The sequence below is a fragment of the Tenrec ecaudatus genome, chromosome 2, assembly GCF_050624435.1.
Source record: "Tenrec ecaudatus isolate mTenEca1 chromosome 2, mTenEca1.hap1, whole genome shotgun sequence".
Taxonomy (NCBI): Eukaryota; Metazoa; Chordata; class Mammalia; order Afrosoricida; family Tenrecidae; genus Tenrec; species Tenrec ecaudatus.
Genome location: NC_134531.1, coordinates 98,533,654 through 98,558,486, shown reverse-complemented (window position 1 = coordinate 98,558,486; position 24,833 = coordinate 98,533,654). Strand labels below are relative to the sequence as shown.

The window sequence follows — 24,833 nt, the reverse complement described above, 5'->3', positions numbered from 1 at the left end:
CAACCTGTGGGTCGTGATCCCTCTGGGGCCGAATGATCCTTTTGCGGGGGTCGCCCCATTCATAACAGTAGGAAGATTATGAAATTACAGTTATGAAATAGCAACAAAAATAATTTTATGGTGGGGGGGGTCACTAGGTCACCACCACATGAGAAACTGTATTAAAGGGTCGTGGCTTTAGGAAGTTTGAGACCCACTGGTCTAGATACAAGTGTGGCGGAGAGCATGTTGTGCAAGAGTGAAGAACCCCTACATTAGAGACTTCAAGTAACCCTAGTCCGTGGATTCCTAAAGTGTGGTTGGGGACCGTTACCTCGGCTGGGAAACTCGAGGTGGTGTGACAACCCAAAGAAAGAGGTTAAGAACAGGGGTTTGTACAAATCAGACAGAGAGTGAGTCAGAATTATCCCTCAATGCCATGTTTCCAAAATGCAGGATGGAATTTCAAGAGGGGTAATCTACAATTTAAGCAGGGGTGTGGAATGAGCAAAGGTCTGGGAGCCCCTGGGGTCCAGCATAATGCTTGGCATTTATATATGAAATTGCCATCACGCGACCCTTTTGACCTACAAAAACGGCACTTCCTTATGATCCAACCTCATACATGGTAAGTGCTCATAGAAAACCATCTTGATCAATACGAACTGTAATACACTCCCCTCCACTCTCTGATTAAACAGAGTAAGTGGGCTGCTTACAGATTAGTGAAGAGCAGAGTCAAAGCACCTGGGAGAGGCAGGGGAGTTTTCCGTGCTCTCCTTCCAAAGAGACAGGGAAGAAGAGGAGGTAAGGATCCCATTGTCCAAAGGAACGAGGCAGCTTCACCAGAAGGCAGCAAGTGAACACTGCCCACGCTGGCAACATCAGTAGCAATGGGGATGGGCAGAGGGGAACATCCAAGATCAGCCATGAATAACGTGTCTGGTCATCTTCAGTGGAAATGCTGTGGATGGTGTCTGTGTATATGCACTATACATACTAACCAGGTACACACATAAATATTTAATATATAAAAAATAAAGTGCTTTCTAACAGGTCCCTATGCAGGGACATTATAAAATATTTCACAAAACTGCAAAACAAAAATCGATACAATCAAAAACCACTACACATCCAACATAAGTGAAAACAGTCAAACACAGTATGTACAATCTGGTGGGTGTCCCAGGACAAACAGCCTGTCATATACATGGTATATACAGATATACTCTTATCTTTTACTCAATATATTATGACAATATATATCTTAAAATTCTGTTATAGACAACAACAACGACAACAACAAAAAAAACCAGGTAGACAATCCCTACAAAAACACAACGAGGAACAAGCATGTGAGTCCGAGACTGATGGACAAGTCCCTGCCTCCCCGGGGCGCCCCGTTGCCACTGCTTGGGAAGATGTGCCAGCGTTCCCTTCTAGGGTGCAGGGCCGCCACATCTTCCAAGGCACTGTGGGCTGCGGCGGTGAAGTTGGCATCGCCCGTGGTGAGCAGGTCGAAGACACAGGACTGGAAATAGATGTCCTTCACTGGCATCTTCTCATGGCACTGCGTGTTGGCAGTCTCCAGTGTGTAGCCAGGCCAGGTCTGTGCCAGGGCGGTATGCGGCAGAGTGTGCCCCAGGATGGCAGACACCTGGCCCTGCCCGTCGTCGATGCGTTCACTCAGGGGGCAGCCGTTGACACACAGCTGCAGGTCCTGGCTTTCCTCATAGGTCATGGCCAGGTCCTCGGGCATCCGGATGGCAAGGGTCAGGTAGCGACCCAGCTGTCGCACAAACACCGTGGTTCCTATGTAGCGGGCGTGCATCTCCACGTGGTGGCCGCTCTCCCTCTCCACGATGCGCAGGCTCTTGGTATCACCGTCTCCACCACTGGTGGTGCCATCCACAAAGGCAGCCGGCAGGTCGTCTGTCACGGCTTGGTACACCTTCTGCTCTGTGCACTCTTGGTGGGCTTTGAAGATGATAGTGATCTGCAGGAAGGAACAGGGGCACAAGTTGAATGCGACGGGAGAAAAATAGAAGCAACACGGTTCTGTCATCAGAGTGCTCTTGCATTTCACACTTGAATGGCTTAAGACAATGGCCACACACGATCCTTTGCTTCCGCTTCCCTCATGAATATGGTATCCCCGCCCATGTAGAGTACTTCTTGGGTTGAGAAGACCAGTGGTGCACCGGTGAAGCACAATGCAACTAACTGAAGCTTTGGGAGTTCAAACACATGCTGTGGCTCCATAGGGCGGGGAACACCCCAAATGTTGGCGATCAAAGCCTCAAACAGAACCGACATGGCGGGGCAGTTCACATGCCACCACACTGTTAGCTGGAATCGATTCGACAGCAACAAATAAGAACATCTACAACTGGGTTAATGCACTTGGTTGGTAACCAGAAGATTGCCAGTTCAAATCCACCCAGGTGTGCCTCCACAGTAAGGTCTGACAATCTACTTTTGGAAGAGCAGCCACCGAAAGACTCTCTGGAGTTCTACGCTGAGACCCAGGGGGCATCACCACGAGTCAGGATCAATGCTAAGGCAACTGTCCTGTCTATTTCCAAATGTGGGAAGATCTGTAGCCTAGTTCTGAAGACTGGCTAGGAGTGCGGAGGGAGAGCGACCTTTTCTAAATGATGCCTAAACTTGACAGAGCCTAAATAATCCTCTAGCTTCCAGAATTTCGATTTCTAATTTCATCCCAGTCATGACAAATTTATGAAATATAAACACTGCAAAGAGTAGCAGAGAGTTGAAGACGTAGCATCCCTGCAACAGGCCCCAACCATGTGCCTCCAGAAAGATTTCTCTAAGTCCCTGAATGAAATGTTTCAAATCACTGGCTAATCCCAGTGACAGGGAAATCACTCGGCAAATATGGCTCCCAAGCCCGGGCAGGAAATACAATACCCTACCCCGGTAACAGAGTATTTTCCTCAAACTGCACCGGGGCCCTTCACCTGCACAGAAATGTGCTCACAGCTGACTCTCAACTCTCCACATTAACAAACAGACATTCCATCAGGAAAAAACAGTCGGACAAAAGCCTCCAGTGGCCCCGTTCGCACCCCCCCACCCCCACCCCAGAACCCTTTGACCATAGCAGTTACCAAACAGAGACAGCCACCGCCTGTCCCTCACCCACACCCGCCTTCTCTGTCCCACTCAGGTGGCGGAGGTAGGCAAGCACAAAGAGATTTCTGTATCACACTTGGTGGGGAAACTGCCCTAAGGAAAAAAGGACTACATTTTAAGGATTGTGTTACTGTCAGTAACTGAGGTAACAGCTTCTTTATTTCTTCTTTCTTGAAGGAAAAAAATAAATAGAAATTATCAGGAGGTGGATTTGTTGAGGAGGAAGGTAGGCAGGCCAAACACTGCTCTGCAAGGAGGCCGCCTTGCCTTCCACCTCCTGCAGGGCACTAATCCCAACAATAGACCCTTGTTATCGGGCCCTGCCCCCACCGGCCCTCCCCACCACCCTCAAGTTTATGTCTGATTTTTTCTTTTTTGCCCAACTCGGCCAGCATTTGCTCACAGTATTTAATTCCACATGTTCCCACTGGTGTTACTTGACTGGAATTTTCCAGCCATTTCATTTTATTTCAGCCAGTTATAAAGCCAGATCTGAACCAGCTGCACTGTAGCAACTGGTTAAACTCATATCCGTTGTTTGCAGCTGCAACCAAGGCCAGACAATGTTCTATGAAAATGCTGGGGTTTCTCCCTCCTTAATTACCCTGAGCCACAATTTAATTTCACTACCAGCCTTCTCCCGTTTCAACACCTTCCTAACAACCCAAAGGAGGTGCGGCAGAGATGGTTTCAGGGGGGTGCGCTGTGCATCCAACCAAAGGCCTTCCAGAGTGAATGGGGTTTGGGGCTGGGCATCTAATGGGACTATAAAGTAGATTTATTTGGTGGCTCTAAAGTCAGTTGAAAGGAGTCCTGGTGGCAGGCGCAGTGGTTGAGCACCTGGGGTGAACCCGCCAGCAGGTCCGAAGGGGAGAGCTGTAGCAGTCTGCCCCTAGTGGAAACGCCAGTGCTACTGGGCTGCTAGGAGTCAGCAGGGGTTGATGGCAGCGGGTTTGGGTTGGGCTTTTTGGTTCAGGTCAGTCAGACAAGGGCTCCGTAAGACCAGTCTGGTAAGACCAGTCTGGATTTTGCAGTGGTGATAAAAAGACTGCCCCTCCTCCCCTGCCCTGGAAATTCTGCCCCCAAAAGAGTGGGAACTTAATAATTGAGATGGCTAAAAGAAGAGTCAGCAATAAACTCTTCACACAATCACGATCCTCATTATAGACTCTAACACTCACGCTCAAACGAGTGTACATCATCTTCTCCAGCGGCTACGTCATTTGTCCTGTGAGACTAACAAACCTCACATTTAAACCAACTTGGCATTATTTGCGAGAGCCAAACACATTTTTGTTCACATTAAGCAAAACAAAGAGAAATTAGTTTGGAAAAGGACAACCAAGCTGAGCTATCCAATTCAAAACAAATGTCCAAGGAGGCAAGCACGAGTCAGTAGGAAGCCAAATGGAAGACATACAGCGGTTTCCTTTAAAAGCCAAAGGGAAACACCCCTCCAAACCGAAACAGTGTTTCACTTCAAAAAAAAGGAAAAGTCACATGAAAATGAACTTTAGTGACAAACAAGTTCATTTCAAATACACAAACAAAAGCCAATAGGAAGTAAGTCGAATGGTTCCACGTGTCTTCCCCAAGCATCTGTTTTGTTCATTGAACGCACCAATTCCAATGCAGGAACTGGAGCCGTTTGCAGCCCCTCACACTAACTGTCCGCGGCTCCACCTGTGGCATTCGGCAGCAACTCCCGCGCATCCGCAGCAGCCAAGCTAACCCAAAAAGCTTGACGCGCACCCGCAAGCGCACACCAACAAGAGATTCCAATTTCCCTAACAGATTCTGCCTGTCTCCCCAATTTCCTAGGGGCGGTTTGTCTCTGCAAGGCTGCTATCAGTATGTGTCTCCCCCGTTTCCCGCTGGACAAGCTTATCTCCCACAGAACACAGGAACAGCATTATCCTTTGAATGCAACTGCGGAGGGAGAAGAACCGGGGCCACAGCACGAGCTGGGTTCCTGCTTGGTCCTGGGCAGTTTCAGTATGGACCGAACAAGCTTCAACAGAGAGCCAGGAGCACTGCCTGCGGGACAGCTTCATGTGACTACCAATCCTGCAGGGCAACAGGCGCAATGTGAGTGGTTAAAAAAAAAAAATAGGCACACTGAAGGCCAGAAACTTACTTTCCCTCCTGGGAAATGCAGAGTGTATCCATTCCTACTCAGGTTAAAAAAAATTATAATGTATCAACATTCAAAATTTAATTGGAGTTTTTGGAAATTCCACTCTTCTGATTTCCAAGCAGCTCTCAGAGAGCAGTATATCCAGAACTGGATTCAAAAGCTCTCAAACAGCACACTTTAAACACCAGCTCAGCTGCTCCTTCCCACCCCCTAGCGCCCCCCCGCCCCCCATAAACTGATCCATATGCTGCAATAACTCAATTTGGCACGTTTGCTCTATGCCACACCATTCATTATTGATGGATGGCATTTCTGTGCATTTAAAACATCAATGCCTTTGTTAAACCTCCTCCAGCCAGCCCCTCTCTGCCTACCCGCCCCCCTCAGCCAACTGCTCTAGTTCCCCTCATTCATTTTTAATGTTTCACTCCCTGTGAGCTTTACCACCCATCAGATCTCTTAGCAAGAGAGAGAGAGCAGTTACAAATCAACCTTTGTACAACAAGGACTTTAGGTTTGTGGAGAAAGCAAAACCAAGAGGCATCTACCCCGCTCGCCTTTTTGAGACAGAGACGGAGAGGGAGAGGGAGAGGGAGAGGGAGAGGGAGAGGGAGAGGGAGAGGGAGAGGGAGAGGGAGAGGGAGAGGGAGAGGGAGAGGGAGAGGGAGAGAGAGAGAGAGAGAGAGAGAGAGAGAGAGAATACAGTACATTAAACGTTAGCAACGAGCACAACAGAGGGAAACTTCAGCACAGCCTCATCTAGAGACAGAGAGAGATCTTCCCAAGGCACAGAGGTCTTGCAAATTGCTGAGCATAGGATTTTTAGAAGAGAATTCCCCGAAGGTGGTGCACTTAACTATTTGTGCTTATCGCAGTTTGGAAGAAACATTTACCGGTGTTTAATCAGACCACTTGGCACTGCAAGTGCAGGACCTTACTGGAATTCTTCAATGCCAGAACTGGACTGATTGATCAAGGGCCTCATCGTTCAGCTTAAGAAGGGTCAGCAAAACTAAACTGAACTAGCCACAGAAATCTGGCTGGAACACAAAGGATGTTTATAAATACCTGGTTAAACTTCCTCTTGCCTCAAGGAAGCCAAAATGACTTTTACTTCGTATAGCTAGCTTCGTATGTCTATTTTATCACCTCGACTGGGTACAATTATAAGGTAAACAAATAAACAACAAGAGACTGTGTAAGAATAAGCGAGCACTGTGCTCAGGACATTTTTAGTCTTACACAGACGTGGCATAAGTCACCAAACCAAACCAAACCAAACCAAACCAAAGCAGCTGCCATCAGGTTGACTCTGACTCCTGAAGACCCTAGGTAGGGCTGCATTTAGGATCTGAACCACTGGGAATCCTGAGGCGCTCACAGTCTCATCTTCCTCTGCCACGGAGTGTGCTCGTGGGCTAGAAACACTGACTGTTCAGTTAGAGGTCCAGTGGCCGTGCCCACAGTGCCACCAGGGATCCTTACAGGTGGCAAAGGGGCTTCAAAACGTTGGTGGGAAAATGGAATTAAAAATTAGAGGTGGTGTTAAATGAATCTTTGAAAGCCCTCCCACTTTTTCTACATCAGTCCTTTACAAGTGACCATAACATTCCAACAAGAGAAAATAAAGGGTGAAAAAGATGCTCGCTCCCATCTCTAAGCCCAGTGTTTACTGTATGCATGCACACACAGATACACATGTGTGCACACACACATTGCAGCACCACTTACACGAGCAGTGTGAAAACTCGAATAGGTAAGATCGTAGTGAGTAACAATACAAATTGGCAAAAAGTGAGTTTTGGTACAAGTCACACAATGAACTATTCTACAGAAACAAAAAGTACACATATCAATATAGACAAGTCTCAAAAATATGCTGAAAGATCAAAAGCAAGCTGTAGAAATATATGTACTATAGTATTTGATTCCATCTGTAGGTAGTTTTGCCCATTTTTCATCTTTCTTTGCTTTTCCAACTTTATTACAGCCTTTAAAAAACCGTTTTATTGAGATAGCATTAACATATCATACAAATCAATGGTCAAATATATCAAAATGAATTGTGTAATCATTACCACTGGCTCCTGTAGGCAATTTCCTGCAAGCCTCTTGCCTGGCCCCACCTCACCCCCTACTTTTTGAGGGTTACCAGGAAGCACGTTGGGGGACAGAGCTACTCCATGCAGGCCCCCAGGGAGGCAACCCCATTGCTGTGTTACACAAGGTTGGGAACAATACGTGGTGTTCCTCCTTTTGGGAAAGAAAAAGCATATTCATGTAGAATAACTAAAACAATTTCATGCCAAACACAAGAGGGTGTTTCTATATATATGTAAGAAGTTCAGTTGGGAATTATTTGATCATAGCAATGGCCAGGTCACTACAATATGACAAATTGATAGGTAAGTAGTGGATGCCATTGATAATCTACAACAAACAAACAAACCCTCAAAAAACAGGAGAAAAATTCTGCCAGAAGCTGTGAGCTCAATGAACTGGAATGTCAGTTTACTATCCTTATTCAGCCTATATTGTAAATATCTACCTACAGGAGTGCCGAGCTCAAGACCAACGGAGTAAGTTTTGTTAAATCATTTCCTTGGGCCAAGACAAGGTATTAAGGCAGCACACATGGTTAAGAGGACGGCAGTTCATGAAAAAGTTTACTCTCGACTCTTGTCACCGCCAGAAGGAGACTAACACGTTACACTACTGTCTTCCAAAGAGATCAAAGCAGATTCCTCTATCCTCGTGTTGGACTTCCTGGGTGCACAGTGATTCAATGCTGGGCTACCAGCCGCAAACCCACCCACAAGTGCCTGGGAACACAAGTCTGGGGAGCGGTTTCTGAAAGGTCACAGGCTTAGCAAACCTTCTGGAAATACAGTTCTACTCTGCACACAGGACTCAAGACAACAAGCGTCACCATCACCTTGGGGTCCTTTCCATCAAGCACTGTACTAGGAGTTGCACGATGGGGGACTGGATCAGATTTGTTGTTCAATGTTGCCCTGGGGAATGCACGCAGGGGCAAGGGCTGCCTGGGCTACTGGAGAGGAAGCTGGCAGCAGGAGGAGATAGGAGAAACCCAACCAGCAGGAGAAGGACAGCCACAGCTTAGGGCGGCTCCGTTCGGTGGTCCAGGGAAGAAGCATGAAGCTCCCTGGCTGGGCAGGGCCTGGAGAGTGAAAGGGAAAGTAGACCCAGGGCTGACACAGACAAGGGCAGGCACAGAAACACAAGCTTCCCAAGAACAACTCCTATACACTTAGACTAAGAAGGCCGGAAGCACAAACAGGCTCAGCAGGCGGGCACTGGGCCAGCTTCCTTTGGTGGTGCACAGCAAAGCTGAGCTTGAGGAGAAGCAGTGGGCAGGCCACACCGTGTCTGTCTCAGCCGCTCCACACACTCGGGAGGGAACATCTCGGCCCCTGGTTAGTTTGTTTGTTGCCCCACGAGGAGGAATGCACTGGGATTCTAGATGTGAACAGAGGCATGTGTGGACAGTACTACAGGCCTAGGCTGCCACTATGCTTCAGGCCAGAGGCTAAAACTATTTTGAAAGGCAAGAGCCAGGACCAGCGGCAGTAACTCTAGGGACAGGAATCCGCCCTAGCAAGTCTTAGCGAGGCATCCCCACCCCCACCCCACCCTCTGGTGGGGACTTCAGGCTGAGGGCCACAGAGCCTGCCTCCAGGCGACCTTGGACAAATGCTCCGGGCCAAAGCTCAGCACAGCTGTTCCCCAGTGAAGGGGATTAGAAATCACTTTTCAGCTTTGGGAGGGGGCAAAAGTACAAGGGCTTGAAGGTATTCACCGTACCCTCACTCACACACTGTCACTGCAGGTTCAGTTTCAAGTGGTCGCAGCTTTAAAAAGAATAAAATATGATCATAAAGTAATAAAAGGCTCTTAGAAACTCACGAACACGACAGCCACACGTGGTGAGCATGCATTCCGGAGAGCAAGCTGGCTGGAGTGCTACAAAGCAATCCCTGAACAGAGAGGGGCTCTGCCAACACCACAGAGGCCCATACATGTACAAATGCACACACGCTTCTTGACATGGCAAGATTAAGCCCTCACTCCATTTCAGGAGCGCATGCAGAGCAGAAAGGGAGGTTAGTGCCCAAAAGCCATCAGATCAGTTCTAGTCACAGTATATATTAATGTGTTCCAACATGAAAGCACCTCACCAGAATTAGCTAACCCTTCTTTTGGCATCGAGTCTTAAAATAACTAGCTAACTAGAGCATAAAGAGCTCCTCTCTTTGCAGAACCAGTTCCACCTGAAGTTCTTCCTAGAGCCAACAGCACCGCGGTTTTTACTGCCCGGTGGTCCGATTACACGCGCCGCCATAGCTGTGTCTTAGTCATTCTGCGGGTTATCGCTGACTGAGAAGCAGCGCAGGGTCGCGTCCTCAAGTTAACCCACCCACAACACAGAATTCGCAACAGTGGGAGAGCAAGTTCTGCTGCAGTCAAAACAAACACCGACAAAATGGGCAAGGAAAGCATTTCTCATTGTTCAGCACTGTAGGCGATGCTTCTCACAGACCACATTCCGCACAGGCAGAAACTACTTGGTTAGCATTAAGTGAAGCCAACAACCCCCAAAAAAGAAAAAACCAGCGCTAACCACCTGATGTTTCTTTCCTCATGCGCCTTTCCCTCAAAATGTGAGGCAATGAAACTTTACCAGAGGGAGAGGCATGCTTGGAAAGGTGACAGAAAAACAAGTTCTAACTCTCAGCTGTGGATCAGACTTGGCCGCTTGCCTCTGGTTTGAACTATGGAGGAGTGTGGATTTGTTTAAGGCAACAGAGGCCACCGCAGCAGCGTGGTCCTGCCTGGCTGGGGCAGGTGTGGGCTAATTTCATTTACAGATGGAGGTTTTGAAGGCCTTTACTCCTCCCAAACGACTTGCACGAGGGAGAGCACAGGCAGGAAGATTTAAAATGTAGGGATGGAGACACTCCAAAGACACAAACAAGCTTTGGACAATTTCTAAACCATACCTATGTCTCTTCAGTGTGGAGCATGAAAAGACTGTTAGTATAAAGTACTCCAATACATGTGGACAATAGAAAGGAATACGTTGGAAAGGAAAGCATACATACTATAAAGAAAATATCATATGTCCCCCTCTGTAACAACATTGTACATACAAGGGCAGCGTACCCCAGGACTTTGGCTCTTGGTCCCTCTTTGGGCCTGGAACTGAACTCACCCCCAATAACTCACCTCCTATTAATTCAGCCAAATAATAGATAGGACTACAGGGTCAATAATAAGGAAGCATTCACACCTTAGGACAACCAACCAGGAGCTGAAAAGGGCCACACTGACCTAGGTACGGAGCTGCGGAGGCAGGAAAGGCACAGGTAAGGGCTCACGGAGGTGGCAAGCGCAGGGGAGAAGGGGAAGAGCTCTGGTACATTGTGGGGATGCAATCGATGCCACAGAATGTGAATGAACTGCTACCTGGGAAACCAAAACGATCTGCAAACTTTCACTGAAATCACAAAAAAAGGAGTTGTTTTTAAGTGGTTTTGATCTACTCAAAACACCATTCCACCAATGGGGGTGGGATCGAGTGGGCGGAGGGGGGCAGAGAGGAGGATTCTCTTCCTCAGGCTATAAAAAGTAAGAATGATCATCACCATGCAATTCGCATCTAACAGTCTGCATAAAGATACCAAATATAATGAGTTGCAAAAACTTGGCTGCAAAAAAATTAGGTCTGGGGTTAAAAGAGGACAGATTTCCAAATCTTGATCCAGAGATATGCTAAAAATGACAGTTGACAAGCCTTTGCAATGCAGGCACATCTGGCCCTGATTTTGTAACCAACAGAGAAGGATCCAGAACATGGGTTTACAGGTCTACTTGCTGCTGTGAAACAGTCACAACGTGCTAAAGGGCCTTAGAAAGGCACACGGACCCAACTCACGCTCAAGGAGCAAGCAAATGGTGTTGTACCTCACACACAACAGCCCTCTTGTTATCGTTTAAAGAGACAAGGAGCAAAAACTCTTTCTCTATCTCGACTATCATCAAGCAGTGAATTTTTACCCCCAATAGTTCCTAAGAAAAGTAGCAAATTGGGGGATAATAACAAGCAGTTCAAAAGCATATCTATTAGCATGCACAATACGCTCGATGGGTAAGCTTACCAGCTAGCTTTGACAGCGTTACTCCCAGAGGATTGCAGAGAGCTGGTGGCCCACAGCTGAGAGAGGGTCAGCAACCAGAACATGCAAGAACATATCTCAGAGTGCTCATTCGGGAGAGCTAGGGACAGGACCTTTCCGGAGCCTAGATAGTGCAAGCCCTCCTCCCAAATAAAAATAGCTCTTCTTTCCAGTGTAGCTAACCTTGCCAGTTCCAGGCAGCTTGCCCCCTCGGCTCAGTCTGTATGCCTATAAACACCTTGCACGGTCCCAGGTGGGAAAGATGGCCCAGAGCTGATGTAGCTTGCAGTGGGGGTGTGTAGGTGTGCCAGCCCCCATGGCGGTAAGCTGAGAACAGCTTTGGCTTCCCTTTTAGAAACATGCCTACCTGGTAAGGTGGCCAACTGTTGCTGCCTCCGCTTCCGAGGGGCAGTGTCACACAGAATGGTGAAGGGCACCCACGAGCATACTTGTGCACACCGTGACTACCTGGAACACAGGCCCTGTGTCCCAGGGAGACGGGCAGGAGGGCGGGGCGGGATGGGGAGGGAGATGAGACATCAGCAAGCACTGCAGGCCTAATCTGCCTTAAGTATAATACTTGCCATGTGGGCAAGGGCAAAGGCTAGCCTAAGAAACCGGTCCTTGGGTGGGTAGAGATGACTCTATCCTCTTAAGCTCCACTGCTTATATTTCTCCCCGAATTTTGTCTTTTTGTGATGAAGGCAAGGGGAGAACTCGGGGCCCATTTAGCCTAGATTCCTAAGACTGTGGAGTGTCCCTACGGATACACCTAGGGTTAAGTGCTTCAGGTCAGAGCTGCAGACAGGGAAAATGAATGTATTTTAAAACATAACAATGAATTGTGTGTGACTATCTTCGTATAAACAGGTCCATGTACACACGTGGCCTCTACGATATTCGGGGTCAGTCTTCACATCCAGGGGCACTGAGTCCCTGAAAAGCGCTCAACGGAAAGGTCATACAGCGTCTGCAGCCCAGTGCTCGGTTATCCTTCAGCTGGCTATGCAAGTGCTTAGTAGTTTGAGTGCACCCAGAGGACGTTGAACGAATGGCGTGGCAATATACTTCAGTGAGATCCGCCCACTAGAAGAAAACCCATGCCACACACGTCTACTCTAACACGGGAGGTCAGCTGATGGAATGGCAACTGGAAAGATGTCAGTAAACCTGGGGCACACAAAAACCAGCATTTGAAAGAATTATTTTACAGAGGATCACAGTAATCCTATCGAGGGAAATATCATGCTTTTTCGGGAACTTATTTTATATTTACTTTTTGCCTATTATTGTTCAATTTTTAATTACACTTTTGGGGGGCTTTGTTTTGTTTTTGCTTAAGATTTTTTTTAAAAGGCTTTAGTTTCGGTCCCGATAAACCAAAGGAAATTGCGCTGCAAGATGTTGGGCGTTAGCTTGGTTTTAGAAGCTTGGAGAAAGGCTGTCAATAGAGCCTTTCAGATGTTTGGGAGCTTTGCAGAATGTTACAAAAAGAAGAAACACTAAGAGGCTGCGAGTCCATGGACCAATTTGTTGTTGAGCGCATGGTCTCCAGAAATGGGGAGATCCTTTACAAGCAAACCCACGTGTTCTCTGTCCACTTGTATTTACGGCAGTGGACATCCTGTCCCCACCTCCTTTGGAATGGGTAAAACTTTCGACTCTTACCAGAAAGAGGTGGAAGACAACTTTGTGCTTTTCCTTTGCTAAACATTATCTTGGATTCAACCACAAATGAAACCGAGTATCAAATACTTCAGTATAAATGGCTTCATTTACCTAATGCTGAAATTCATATAAGGTACTGGTTGTTGCCTAAATATTTCTCTTCATCAACAGTAAAAAGTATAGAATTTCGAAAGGTGAAATAAAAAACAGAAGTGACAGAGGTCGGAATGGAAGGCATGGAAAATAAAACTTTAGGCTGTGAAAAGAACCGGGATTTTCCCATGCAGAGAGCACTTCATCTCAGTAGTTTTGCTTGAAGCTTACCCACCCCTCCAAATCCTCAGTTATTTATACAACTCAGCGATGATTTCTCCATTCCCAATGGAACCATCTTCTTGGATTTCTAGTGCTATGTTTTCCCAAAGACTATTCCCAGGTTTTATGTACCCCATGACTTCCTGGAAATGATGGATTTTGGCCCATGTCTTTTCTTATAACTTACTTCACAACTGGCTTACAGTGTAGCTCACAGGAAATATATATTCTGATACATATATAGGAGGAACTATTTGCATACACATAAAAATTAGGGGAAGAAAAGTGTATTTTGATAAATAAGATTTAATAGGACAGAAGACAAACTCAGGATTCGACTCAGAAACTGGGAGTTGAAGTGAAAACATTTAGAGCTCCCCTTTGATGCATGGAACAGCAATAACATTCTCCATTGTTCAGAGCAGTAACATGTAATTTTGTATCTGTGATCCTCCAGGGCAGTGGTTCTCAACCTTCTTAATACCATGACCCTTTCCTGCAGTTCCTTCATGTTGTGGTGACCTCCCAACCATAACATTATTTCCATTGCTACTTTATCACTGTAATTTTGCTACTGATATGAATCAGGAGACCCCTGTGGAAGGGTTGTTTGACCCCCAAAGGGGTCACGACCCACAGGCTGAGAACCGCTGCTCTAGCATGTCTCCCAACATCTCCAGGGGTGCTGTAATCCCTACAAAAGGTCAAGTAAATGGATTTATATGCAACTAAGAAACCTGAAGGCCAAGAAGGTATACTGGATTCTAAATCAGTCACGGGCATTCAAAAGCTCGGTCCTTGACAATTATATGTTAGTTCCAACAAAGGCAATTGAGCAAGAAGAGATGGTTTGTGCAATCTTGTGGTTCGGGTTGACAAGGAGCAGGCTTTGCCTGGGCCAAGATGTTTGTGGAAAAACCTTTCATGACTTCGTTATTTACTAATGACTGAATTTAGAACTGACTGTCTAGTGGGAGACCAGCTCATTGCATCTGTCTGCTTAGGTACACTAAGACACTGGTATCTTAATGAAGGCTCACAGTATCTGTGTACAGTGTTCATTTCTTTAAAACAAACATCAAAAATAAAATAAAACAAAAATAACACATCAAAAGTTAAGGGGATGCTTAATTTTGTCAGTTTCCCCCTTGGTTTCTGATTTAATTTGTTAACCTGGGGTGCTGAGATTTTTTTTTTGGGGGGGGGCGTGAGGTGTCATTACACATCACTAGTTTGAAATTGCCAATTGTTAACTTCCTCGGTAACGGCAACATCTGTAACTAAAATAGCATTGCGGGCTCACCATTGGAAATTTGGCTTGCAGCCATTACATTTTACTAAAGCTCCAAACTCCCCAAAAATTATATCTCCCAATAGGTCACTGTTTTCTTTATTCAGAACACCCACTTCAGCCATTCTGATGCACAAGGACATGGATTTATTCAAGAAGAAACACGCATTTACGCAATGACAACTCCCCCCCCCCACCCCCCCAAAACAAGACTACTGCTAGGGAGCTTAATTCTATCATGTACTTTTAAATCTTTCTCTTCGGGTCTATTTAAATGTAGACACACGTTTGTCCCCAAGTCCTAAGATTTCTTACAAAATAATTTTTATTTAATCTTTCATCCAGCCTGCTGATTGTTTTTCCACAAGACAGAGAAGTTCCTTTGCAACTAGCCCCTTTTCAAAATAAAAAAAAATAAACTAGCCCCTTTTCAATATATTTCAAACATATCGAAGATCAAGCACTTGAAAGTTATGAGAAAGGGGAAAGAAAAAAGCTTTCTTGCCTTATTTGTAGCGGTGGCACTGGACCCAGGGACCACGGGCACATTCGTCACTTGAACTGAAAGATAATTATTATCTATGAGTGGCCAAGCCCCTTCCACTTTGCATGTTTGGAAGTGGTCCTTGAAAGTTCTCAGGTGAGGATCTCCGAACAGGCCACAGAAAAGGTAACTGGGAGGGTTCTGGTCCCCTGCCCGGTGTTCTCTGGCTCCTGCGTGGCTGTGATAGGTACAAGGGTCATGGGTCACTTCGGGGTTGGTGGAGGATGTGGGTCCATCCTTGGAACAGTTCCTCTGGCTCATAAGGTCACTGATACCCAACACAGCAGAATGGTACACCAGGTTGCCCCGGCAGGCTTTCGAAGTTCGCTGGGTGCAGCCTGCATAGGCACGCAGGGCCTTGCAAAACTCAGAGTCAAAGCCGTCAATGGCAGAGTTCAGGTGTGAAGTCAGGGCAACAAAGTCTGTGGTGCATTTCTGGATTCGACATTGCGCCAGCTGTTGGCAGTCACCTACGGGAAAGAAGAGACCGAACATTTTAAGATGCATCCTGACTCTCCGAGCTCCTCCGGGGAACAGTTTGTTCTGTTTCACGGCCCCCTATTTTAAGAAGGCCTTCAGAAATAGAGTTCCATTATACTCCTGTGCCTCTTTCAGATTAAGCTGCTGAGAACTGCAGGCATTTTGCTTAAAACTTTCAAGAGTGGGCCACTGGGAATGGACAGTGTTCTTAGGCTAAAACGCTACGAGAGGGGGACACGGAGTGTTTGATCAAATTTGCTGTTCATTGACAGGCTTTGGGAAAGTCCTCTGCTCTCAGGCCAAATCAAAGACACGATCTTTGAGACTTTGACAACTGCATTAGGTCAAAGAATGTGCTTTAGAAAGCACTACGTAAACAGTGCTGTGCACAACACTGGGCTTGAAGGCCTCCACACCATGGGAAAGGGAGACAAATCTTAAAGTTAACCATTTCTGTACAGCTATAGAGAAAATAGCAATCCAATCCAGATAATAAGCTCCTCTGAACTACCTGAGGGATCTATAAGCCAATTGTATGGAAACTGACAGTCTCTTGGGATCTATGAAGTATAAATGCTTTATTTTAAAAAAATGTGATTCATTTGACTGAACTGCTTATTCACTTCTCCCTTCACCTTCAGCCTCGTCGCCTCAGGGTTCTAGCTCCCTAGCACATCATAAGGACACTTACTAGATTAAATTACAATGCAGATAATAGATAATCCTACTAAACCAGATAACAGATAATCCTACTAAATCAGAACCAGAGAACTATAGAAGACACAGAATCTTCCAGAGTAATTCTAACCTTACCTTTTTCCTAAGCTGGCAAGTCAAACACATGTAATGATGTAAATAAATACAAAAAATATTTTAAAGTATTGACGCCCTATTTGAAAAAAAAATTTTTCCCCAAATGATGCTTTGCCACTAGCCCAGTCTCAAAAGAAAAAAAAAGTAACTACCGAAAGCACAAAAGCACGTGCAATAATTGCCAAACATTCGGTAAGCTGTGTGCTCCAATCAGTGCAGCATTCTGTTCCACAAGTTGGCACCATGGAAGTACTGAACAGAGAAATCTTTATCATCAACTGCAAATTCTATGGTGATAAGCAACTACACATACGTGAATTACTTAACAATTGCTTATAGGTCCCTAAGGTTGGCAGACTCTTAATCTCTTCAGGTCTTTTTAGGTTTCTTATCTGAGAAATGACGATCCTGTTCTAAGATGGACTTGGCAATCCCTCCACCCCCAACCCCAAAGCTAAAATTTGTATTCTAGATGAGACAAAAAAATCATTATCGGTAGAATATTAAATACACAAGATGTGGTGAATAATTATTCAAGACGTGAGGTGCAGCAAATTTTTGATATTATCAGGATTTAAGCACTTCATCTCATCAAGAGTTAAAATTGCCCTTGACATTGACTTAGTAAGATATTTTCAACATTTCAGTTTTTAAGTATGAGTTAAGTAACGGTAATCACTGTTTCTGGCTTCAGCTTGGTCAAAGAATTGGAGGGGCATAACTGCTTAGCACCACCCCCACCCATCATGTTATAAATATCAAAGACCAAAAAAGACGATTTAAACACTTTAGTTTATGCTCACTTATTTCAAAACTGACAAAAGTAGCTCCAGTATTTATAAAGTTCCTCTTGTCAGCATTTATAAAGCTCTTAAGTCATTTAATCTATCTTTACTTCAGAAAACAAAAGAGAAAAGTCCAAAGGGCAGGAAAAACCCATTTTCGAGATGGGAAAATCAAGGCAGAGGGTATCAAATTCCTCTAATCCTTCCTCCACAGGTCCTATTTACTCCAAACTCCTGACAAGCAGAACACAACAATGACAGTTACTAATTGATTTTTCCTTTTAAAAACAGATTCACAGTGAGCAGAAATCAAGGAAATAAATGACAGCACATGGACTTTCCACTAAGCTTGTAGTGTCTACTTGTTCTTTTTATGGTCTATAAAAACTACCCTAGCATACATTTATGGATAATTATTTCAAATAGTCATAAAATACTAAAAGTAAGGACAGCATGGAAATGTAGCTGCCCCTGCTCTGAAAGAAGGAGAATCTGAATTCAGACCCCAGCTCTTTCATCATCCCCTCTTTCTCCTTTTTTTCTTCATCACAGGATCCTTTGGGAAATCTTTTATCAACCAGAAACAGAATTCTTCAGGCTCTTTTGCTTTGGGTACAGTTTCTAGCAGTGATGAAGGGAAGGGGCGGGTGAGCGGGAGAGTGTTGTATGGGCCAGCAGTCTCAGCTCCATCACGGGCTCTTGTATGATGGATGACTAATCTGCAGCATACACCCAGAAATATCCAGCCTTCATGAATTTTTAATGACAATGCACACTTTGCCTGTTACAGGCAGCAAAGTAAACCTCCTGTCAAAATGCCACCAAGACAATGCAGAGCAGAAACAATTTCAAGGATGTAGCCAAGAAGGCCAGGAAGGGTCTGAGTAAGAGAGGAATTCCCCCCATATTGGATCTCCTCTTTCAGGAAAGGAAAGGGCTTGCTTTAATGGGATGGCCGTGGTTGGGGGCAGGCAAATAAAGGCAGTCTTTTCATTTCCCCAGTGCACAATTCAAAAGTATATCTATTTGGTGGGTCAGGTTATCTATGGTCAGCGTGATAATATTTTCATTCTAGCTAATGAAGGTGCTAAAGGATTTGTGAGTCTGGAGCTCTCACTAATGATTCAGACATGAAAGTGTCACCATTCAAGGATGTTTCTCAATGCCGAGACAGCACGTGTGAATATGCAGTTTATAATAAGAGAAACAAGATATGGTAGCATGCATTAAGAGAAATGGGGAGCCATATGGAATGTGGAGGTTAATGATATGGATCCAGGTTCAGAACATATGGTAGCCCATCTGCAAAGAGCACTCTGCTAGGCTCCCTGCTCTGCGGAGACAGAAGCCCTGCATTTCATTAGCGCCTGGCTTTAAAGAAATCTCTGAAAAGCAGGCTTTTGCAACAACCAGATTAATCACTCCAACAAGTTGTCCACAGAAATCACTCAACACAGCAACTTCAGGTTGAATCTCGTGGTGAGTTCAGTGAGGTCATATTAAAATACCAAGTGAAGTTTCAAATTCCAAGGTCTTGATCTAAGGTAACATAGTTTTCTAACTCTTTAAGAGCATTTCTTAAGCTTTCATGGGCCAGCAAAGAAATCTTCAAGACTACATTCCAACCCTGATACAGGAGCCTGTGGCAACTACGAAAAACAATATCCAACCAGCCAAGAGGCACACATGCCGATCCAAGCTCCATTTTGTGAAACCTATGACCGGGCAGGAATGCCTTTATAGGGTATTTGGTTATAGGCACGTTTCTTCCCCAAAGCTCCCCAGACACATCTAGATACATCAAGAAACAGTTTCTAACTATTTGTCAGCAAACGGCCATTGTTTTCTAAGGTTCTGCTGTCACCAATTAAAGAAAGGGCTTCATCCTTCTGAAACTTGCTATTGCACTTCGTATTAAGCCTGCGGTCTCCGTTCTCCCAAGTGACAGTGTTAAAAATTTAAAAGAAAAAAGGCCGCCTCCTTAAATGCCATACATTTCTTTCCCCACTACTTAAGGGACCTCAGTGGGTTTTAACACACCTGGTATGGCTCAAAAACGAAAATACCACTGGGCACATTTGGGTGGCATTAAAGTTCCGGGCTCTGCCTAGCCGCGCACGGTGACTGCCGTCATACTGGTAAAAAGGCCTGGAAGGGAAATGTATCTAATAACGCTCTGGTTGTTCTCAAACTAAAAAATGTCTGTCTGTCTTCCCCTTCAGTTTTGGCATCAAAAACAGCCTGCGTATGCAAACTCGTGAAAAGACGTGGGACTCTTCTTGGTGGAGAGCATCCTAGATTTCAAGCGAGCAATTGGAAAAGAGAAAGAGGAGGAAACACAGGTGTAGGCTCGCTGCGCCGAGAAGAGATCTCCCGCGGCCGCCACCACTCAGGGTGCGACCGCCAGAGCTGCGGCAGAGCTGTCCACCGCTCCCACGCGCCGACAACGCGCGGCCGGCCACGAGGCGCGGGTTTGGCCGGGGAGGTTGAAAAGAAGCATTAAAAGCAGCTTTCACAAAAGCGAAGGCAAGCCCCGTTCAAAACACGTTTTGGTTGCTGCACGATGGACCCACCGCTTTTCTAAGCCTGGTTAAAATCTTTCCATCTGGTGCGATTCCCTCGCCTGGCTCTCCCCCCCCCCCCGTCCCCCCTCTCCCCCCCGACTCTCCAACTCCAGGGAAGCAGCACAAGGCTCCCAGTCTCTCCTCCAGGGCGGCGGCGGCGGCGAAGGAAACCTGATCCGCGCCTGCCTTTCAGTAAACACCAATGCAGAGAGCCAGAGAGCGTCCGGAACGTTGGTCCCCCGCGCGCGGCTCCGCGGCCCCCGCCCGCTAAAGCTTTGATAAGCAGCTGTTGGAGGACAGATTTATCAACAGGCCGTGCCAACGGCGGGTGGGAGGGAAGGGCCCTCGCACCCGCGCCCGCCGGCCCGCGCGGGGCCCCGAGTCCGCCAAGGTGCGTGCCAGGGCTCCGGAGGCCTTTCCCGTCCGCCACGCTGCCTTCGGCCCCGGCGAGGGCTGGGGGACCGGAGGCCGGTCGGGAACAAAGCACTCCCCGCGCTCCGCACCCCGTGCGCCCCGTACCTGCGTGGAGCAGCCCGAGGCTGAGCAGCAGCAGCAGCAGCAGCGCCAGGGGCGGCGGGCAAGGCCGGGGGCGGCGGTGCTGCTCAGCCCCGGCGGCGGCGAAGGAAGGTGCTGCTCTCCAGCCCATGCCCGTCCATGCAGGGCCGGCGGGCTCCGGCGAGGGCGGCGGCGCGGGCGCCGTGGCGGGTCCAGGGCCGTGGCTGCGGCATGGGCCGGGGGGCACGCCTCGCTTCCTCTTCTTCCTCCTTCAGGCCCGAGTCGGAGACAGACCGCCGCCACCGCCGCGAGGAGCAGCGCGCCGCGGGCGGAGCGGGGCGTCGTCGGCGGCCACAGGGCGCAGCGGCATCCCGGCAGTCAAGGGGAGAGAGGCGGGAGAGAGGACACAAAGACCGTGAGCGAGTGCCCGGCGCGGCCCCGACAGCGTGGGCGCCCAGGCCAGCGTGGGCTAGCCGGGCGAAAGGGCGGGCGTGGACCGACCGCGGGCGCGCCCAGCCCCAGTAAGCAGCCACCTCCGGCGCCTAGGGTGTCTCTGCGTAGCGTTCTCCGTCCGCCGCGGTCAATCAATCTCGGACCCGCACTGCCGCCCCGCCCCTCCTGTGCTCACCAATCAGAATCACCCTCACCCTCGGCCACGCCCCTCACTGCAGCTCCATTGGCTGTGGGTGCACAGCGGGCCAAGCCCGCCACTCGCCCGGCGAGTGCCCGCCCCTACGCCTCCTCCCGCCTACTTGGTGTAATTGGAGTTGCGGATTCAGTCGGCTGCACGGGGTCCCGGAGCCCCTACTTCTCCGCTGTAGCCATTTATTGTTTCATTGTACCCAGTGGGAACTGATGATAGCAGCTCTATAACCTCTCCAGGCGTTGCAGAAGAACCGGCCATTGACTTCTTGAGTTAATATGATCGAGTTCAACTTCCCTTCTAGTTTTTTTTTGTGTTTTTTTTTTTTTAATTACTCACGCTCCACCCTCAACTCCAGCTCCTTAATGGCAGCGGTAGCTGATCCGAGTGCGGTGTGGCAGGTCCCTAGCAGCCAATCGCCTCTGCAGGACCGCAGTCGGAGCCAGTAGCTTCATTTTGTAAAACAAGCACGAAGCCACTTAGGAAATCAGAATTTCACCCGAAGACTGGGGATGATCGGTTGGGACTGGGACAAAACTGGGAACGTGTCCGTGAGCTCCCGGCGGAATTTGGTAGTAGCTGAAGGAGCCTAGGGTGTTTTTGTTTTTTGGGGGGGATGGGCGGGGGGGTTTGCGGTGGACATTTCTTTTTTGGAAATCGTCGGGGCCAGGGTGGGGATGTGTGAAGGAGAGGGACTCAGGGTGGGCAAACTAACAGGTTCCAGTATCATTAGATTAATGAATTTGGGAGTCTGTGCAGTGTAGAATAATTATGCCACGATTTGTTATTAAATGGTTTGTTTGTTTGTTTACGAATTTCCATAGTTCTATTAACAAATGAATTCAAATGCAAGCCCGTTCCTATTTTTGCTATTGGATAGATCCAAAAGAGGAAGAAAGAACCCAATAGCCTTCCAGGAAAGTACCTGCTAAGTGGAGAAACAGCAAAAGCAGTTTTGAGATTGATGTAAGGGTCCTATTTGGTTAGAAGGTGTGAAGTGGTATCTAATCTCAAGAACAGAGTCCATGCTAGGAACAATTTAACACACTATCCGCCCTTTGCTGTTCCCCCACATGTCTTAGGGCTGCCATTTTAAATCCACTTACATGCAAATCTCTGTTTGCAGTTCTGCCCACACAACCTTCCTCAGAATCTCTCATGAAGAATTTCGTATCAACCCTGGGCACATTAAATATTTCACATTTTACAATGCTAATAATCAACGCACCGTGATAATTGGGGACAACACTCCAGTCACACTCATTTACTTATTAGACATGTGACTTGCTTAAACCACTAAAACCACAATGAAGTATGGTTGTCTATTTTTACTGTAGCTTTGCATTGCTTATTACATACAACGATGACTCAAGTAGTAAATATAACTTTGAGTGTCTGAGATTATAATCCAACCTTGCATATAGTTTATAATATAAATATAATTAATAATAGCTTTAGCGTTGCCTAGAGAAATGACTTTTAAAGAGGTGGCAGCCGACGTGATATTTAGATTGTATGGACTAAGAGTAGTTAAGAGTTTAAAATCTACTCCACAGGAGAGGGTTAGTTTTGTTTTTCGTTTGGGGCTGAATACTATCAGAGATAAAATTTACTTTCTTGCAATTACTATACCTCAGTTGTTCTCAACCTTCCTACTGCCGTGACACTTTAATACAGTTCCTCATGTTGTGGTGACCCCCAGCCATAAAATTATTTTCATTGCTGCTTCATAACTAATTTTGCTCCTGTCTCCTGTTATGAATCGGGTGACCCTGTAAAAGGGTCATTCAACCCCCAAAGGGGTTGCGACCTACAGGTTGAGAACCGCTGCTGTACCCAATGAGATAAACATCGGCCGAAATATTGTTAAAAATTCTTCCAAAAGAATATGAACATGATGTTTTTCAAAGCATTATGCTTACAGTGTAAAACTCAATTTCTTTTTCTTTAATCCAAGAGTTACTTCCACCTCTATGAAAGAGGCTGATCACCTAGTCAGCCACAGTCAAAACCTAGCATCAGAGTTAAGGATAAATAAATTCAGCCTGTCTCGCTTGTGACTTTCCCTGGGGTTTCCCCTGCTTTTTACCTTACTGTTCCCTCCCTGCTCCCCCAATGCTGTTCCTTGTGAACATCGGTGCTCTAGATCATCTTATCAACAGAGGGCACCCTCGAGTCACGACAAATCCTAGCGCCCTAAAACGGAACTGCTCTGGAGAGGAAAAACTTTGTCTCCTCCAAGGTGCTTTATTGCTTCTCTGCTGTAAAATTTGACAAGCCCAAGATTTATAAGCCTAACAATTCACTTTTTATTGCTGCATAAGTGTTTAGCCAGCTAGAGGAAAATGCTAATTTTCACAATTAACTGCAAGGTGGTTCCTATTTTCAAGTGTCAAGACTAATATTAGGTCAGTTGACACTCCTGAGTAAATTCAGACTGTTAGGTCAGAATCCTCTAGAAAATCCACAGGGTGGGCGAATTGTGGCTCCTTAAACTTGAATACTGGAAGAATAAGGGGAATTTTCAGATTTTACAAAGAAAAATTGGGGGCGGGAGCAGCATAAACAACAACTTGTATACATCTTTTAATTAGGGAAAAAGTCGCGGTTGATGGCATTTATAACTCAAATCCACCTGGCACTCTCTCCCTTCCTCTTTGTGTCAAGGAAGTAAAGATGAGATCAGAACAGGACCTTCAGGGGACCCAGCAAAGCATGGCACAGTATGAACGTGCCAGCGGGGAAAATTAAAACACATGCCAGAATCATTAATGGATTCTCAACAAGATGTGGTTTCTTTTCCCGAACCTAGACGTGATGTCTTAATCGTTGTTGATAGTGTACCTCGAGTTCCAGTGGACACAAAAGTAATCTGCTTAATATTTCCTGTGGCAAAGGAGCCAGGAATCAGACCCTCCGTCTCGATTTGTGCAAACCACCCGGGAATAAGGCTCCCGCCAGCCCACCGAGTCGGCAAACCCGGCAGAAAGAGCCCCGAGTCCCAAGGCCCAGCGGCCAGCAAGCTTATGGTTTGTACTTACATCATTCTTAATCCTTCCGCTCCTGGTGGGGGCTCTGCGGGACCAGGGGGCACCAGACCTGGGTGTGAGAGATCAGAGTCCGGCGTGAGCACTGGGTCCCCCTGGGGAGACGGCCTGCGGCGGTGCCGAAGGCTCAGCCCCCGCGGACACCCGCCCGGCCCGCGCGTCCCCTGCGGGCTGCGCCGCGGCGCGCACCGCTCCGAGTGGCAGGTGCAAAAAGCATTTGGGAGCCGCTTGCCAGCGCGCGGAGGTAATGCGCTTCCTGTCCATTTATCTCAGGAAACCGGCGCAGCCTTCCCTTCGAAACAAAATTAACCTCTCATTAGCCAGCCACTCATTCCCAAGAAGGCCTTAAAAGCTTTACCAGCTCTCTAATGTATTTAGGCTTTTCTTTTAGGCAGGCAGAGCAGCCATCAGCGCCCCAGCCCCCCACCCCCACGGCCCGGCCCATCCGCCCGGCGCAGCTGTCCTCTGAGCTTCCAGGGATCCAACCGGCTAGCTCCCCTCTCAAGTTGAGGCCATTCTGCCCCACTCTGGGGTGTCCTTCGGTAGGGCAGAGGAAACCCCAAGCCCCCTCTAGAACTTCACGCCCTCTTCCAGAAGCCTCCAGGACAAGTTCCCACCCATTTCCCAAGCACCCTCGCCCAGAAAAATCTCAATCTCTTGGCCCCCAGGAACAAGAAGGGGCACTCGGGAAGACTTTCAATGACTCCAGGTCCCTTGGT

The 24,833-nt window shown here is 47.2% G+C and overlaps 1 protein-coding gene across 1 annotated transcript; it reads right to left on the bottom strand.

The window, feature by feature from the left end:
* Positions 1–987: 987 nt before the first annotated feature.
* On the bottom strand, positions 988–21,004 carry RGMB (repulsive guidance molecule BMP co-receptor b). Its single transcript, XM_075541309.1, has 3 exons — positions 20,449–21,004; positions 15,249–15,757; positions 988–1,975 (listed from the first exon to the last, which is right to left on the bottom strand). The coding sequence occupies exons 1-3, from the start codon at positions 20,573–20,575 to the stop codon at positions 1,307–1,309; spliced, it is 1,305 nt and encodes a 434-aa protein (XP_075397424.1). The 5' UTR covers positions 20,576–21,004; the 3' UTR covers positions 988–1,306.
* Positions 21,005–24,833: the final 3,829 nt, after the last annotated feature.

Excerpts from the sequence above, each read along its gene's own strand:
- RGMB (XM_075541309.1), bottom strand. The coding sequence starts at position 20,575 with ATGGGCTGGAGAGCAGCACCTTCCTTCGCCGCCGCCGGGGCTGAGCAG. Across the intron at positions 15,758-20,448 it reads CCTCGGGCTGCTCCACGCAG|GTGACTGCCAACAGCTGGCG; the intron begins GTACGGGGCGCA and ends TCTTTCCCGTAG. Across the intron at positions 1,976-15,248 it reads GTGCCACCGCTACAAATAAG|ATCACTATCATCTTCAAAGC; the intron begins GCAAGAAAGCTT and ends TCCTTCCTGCAG.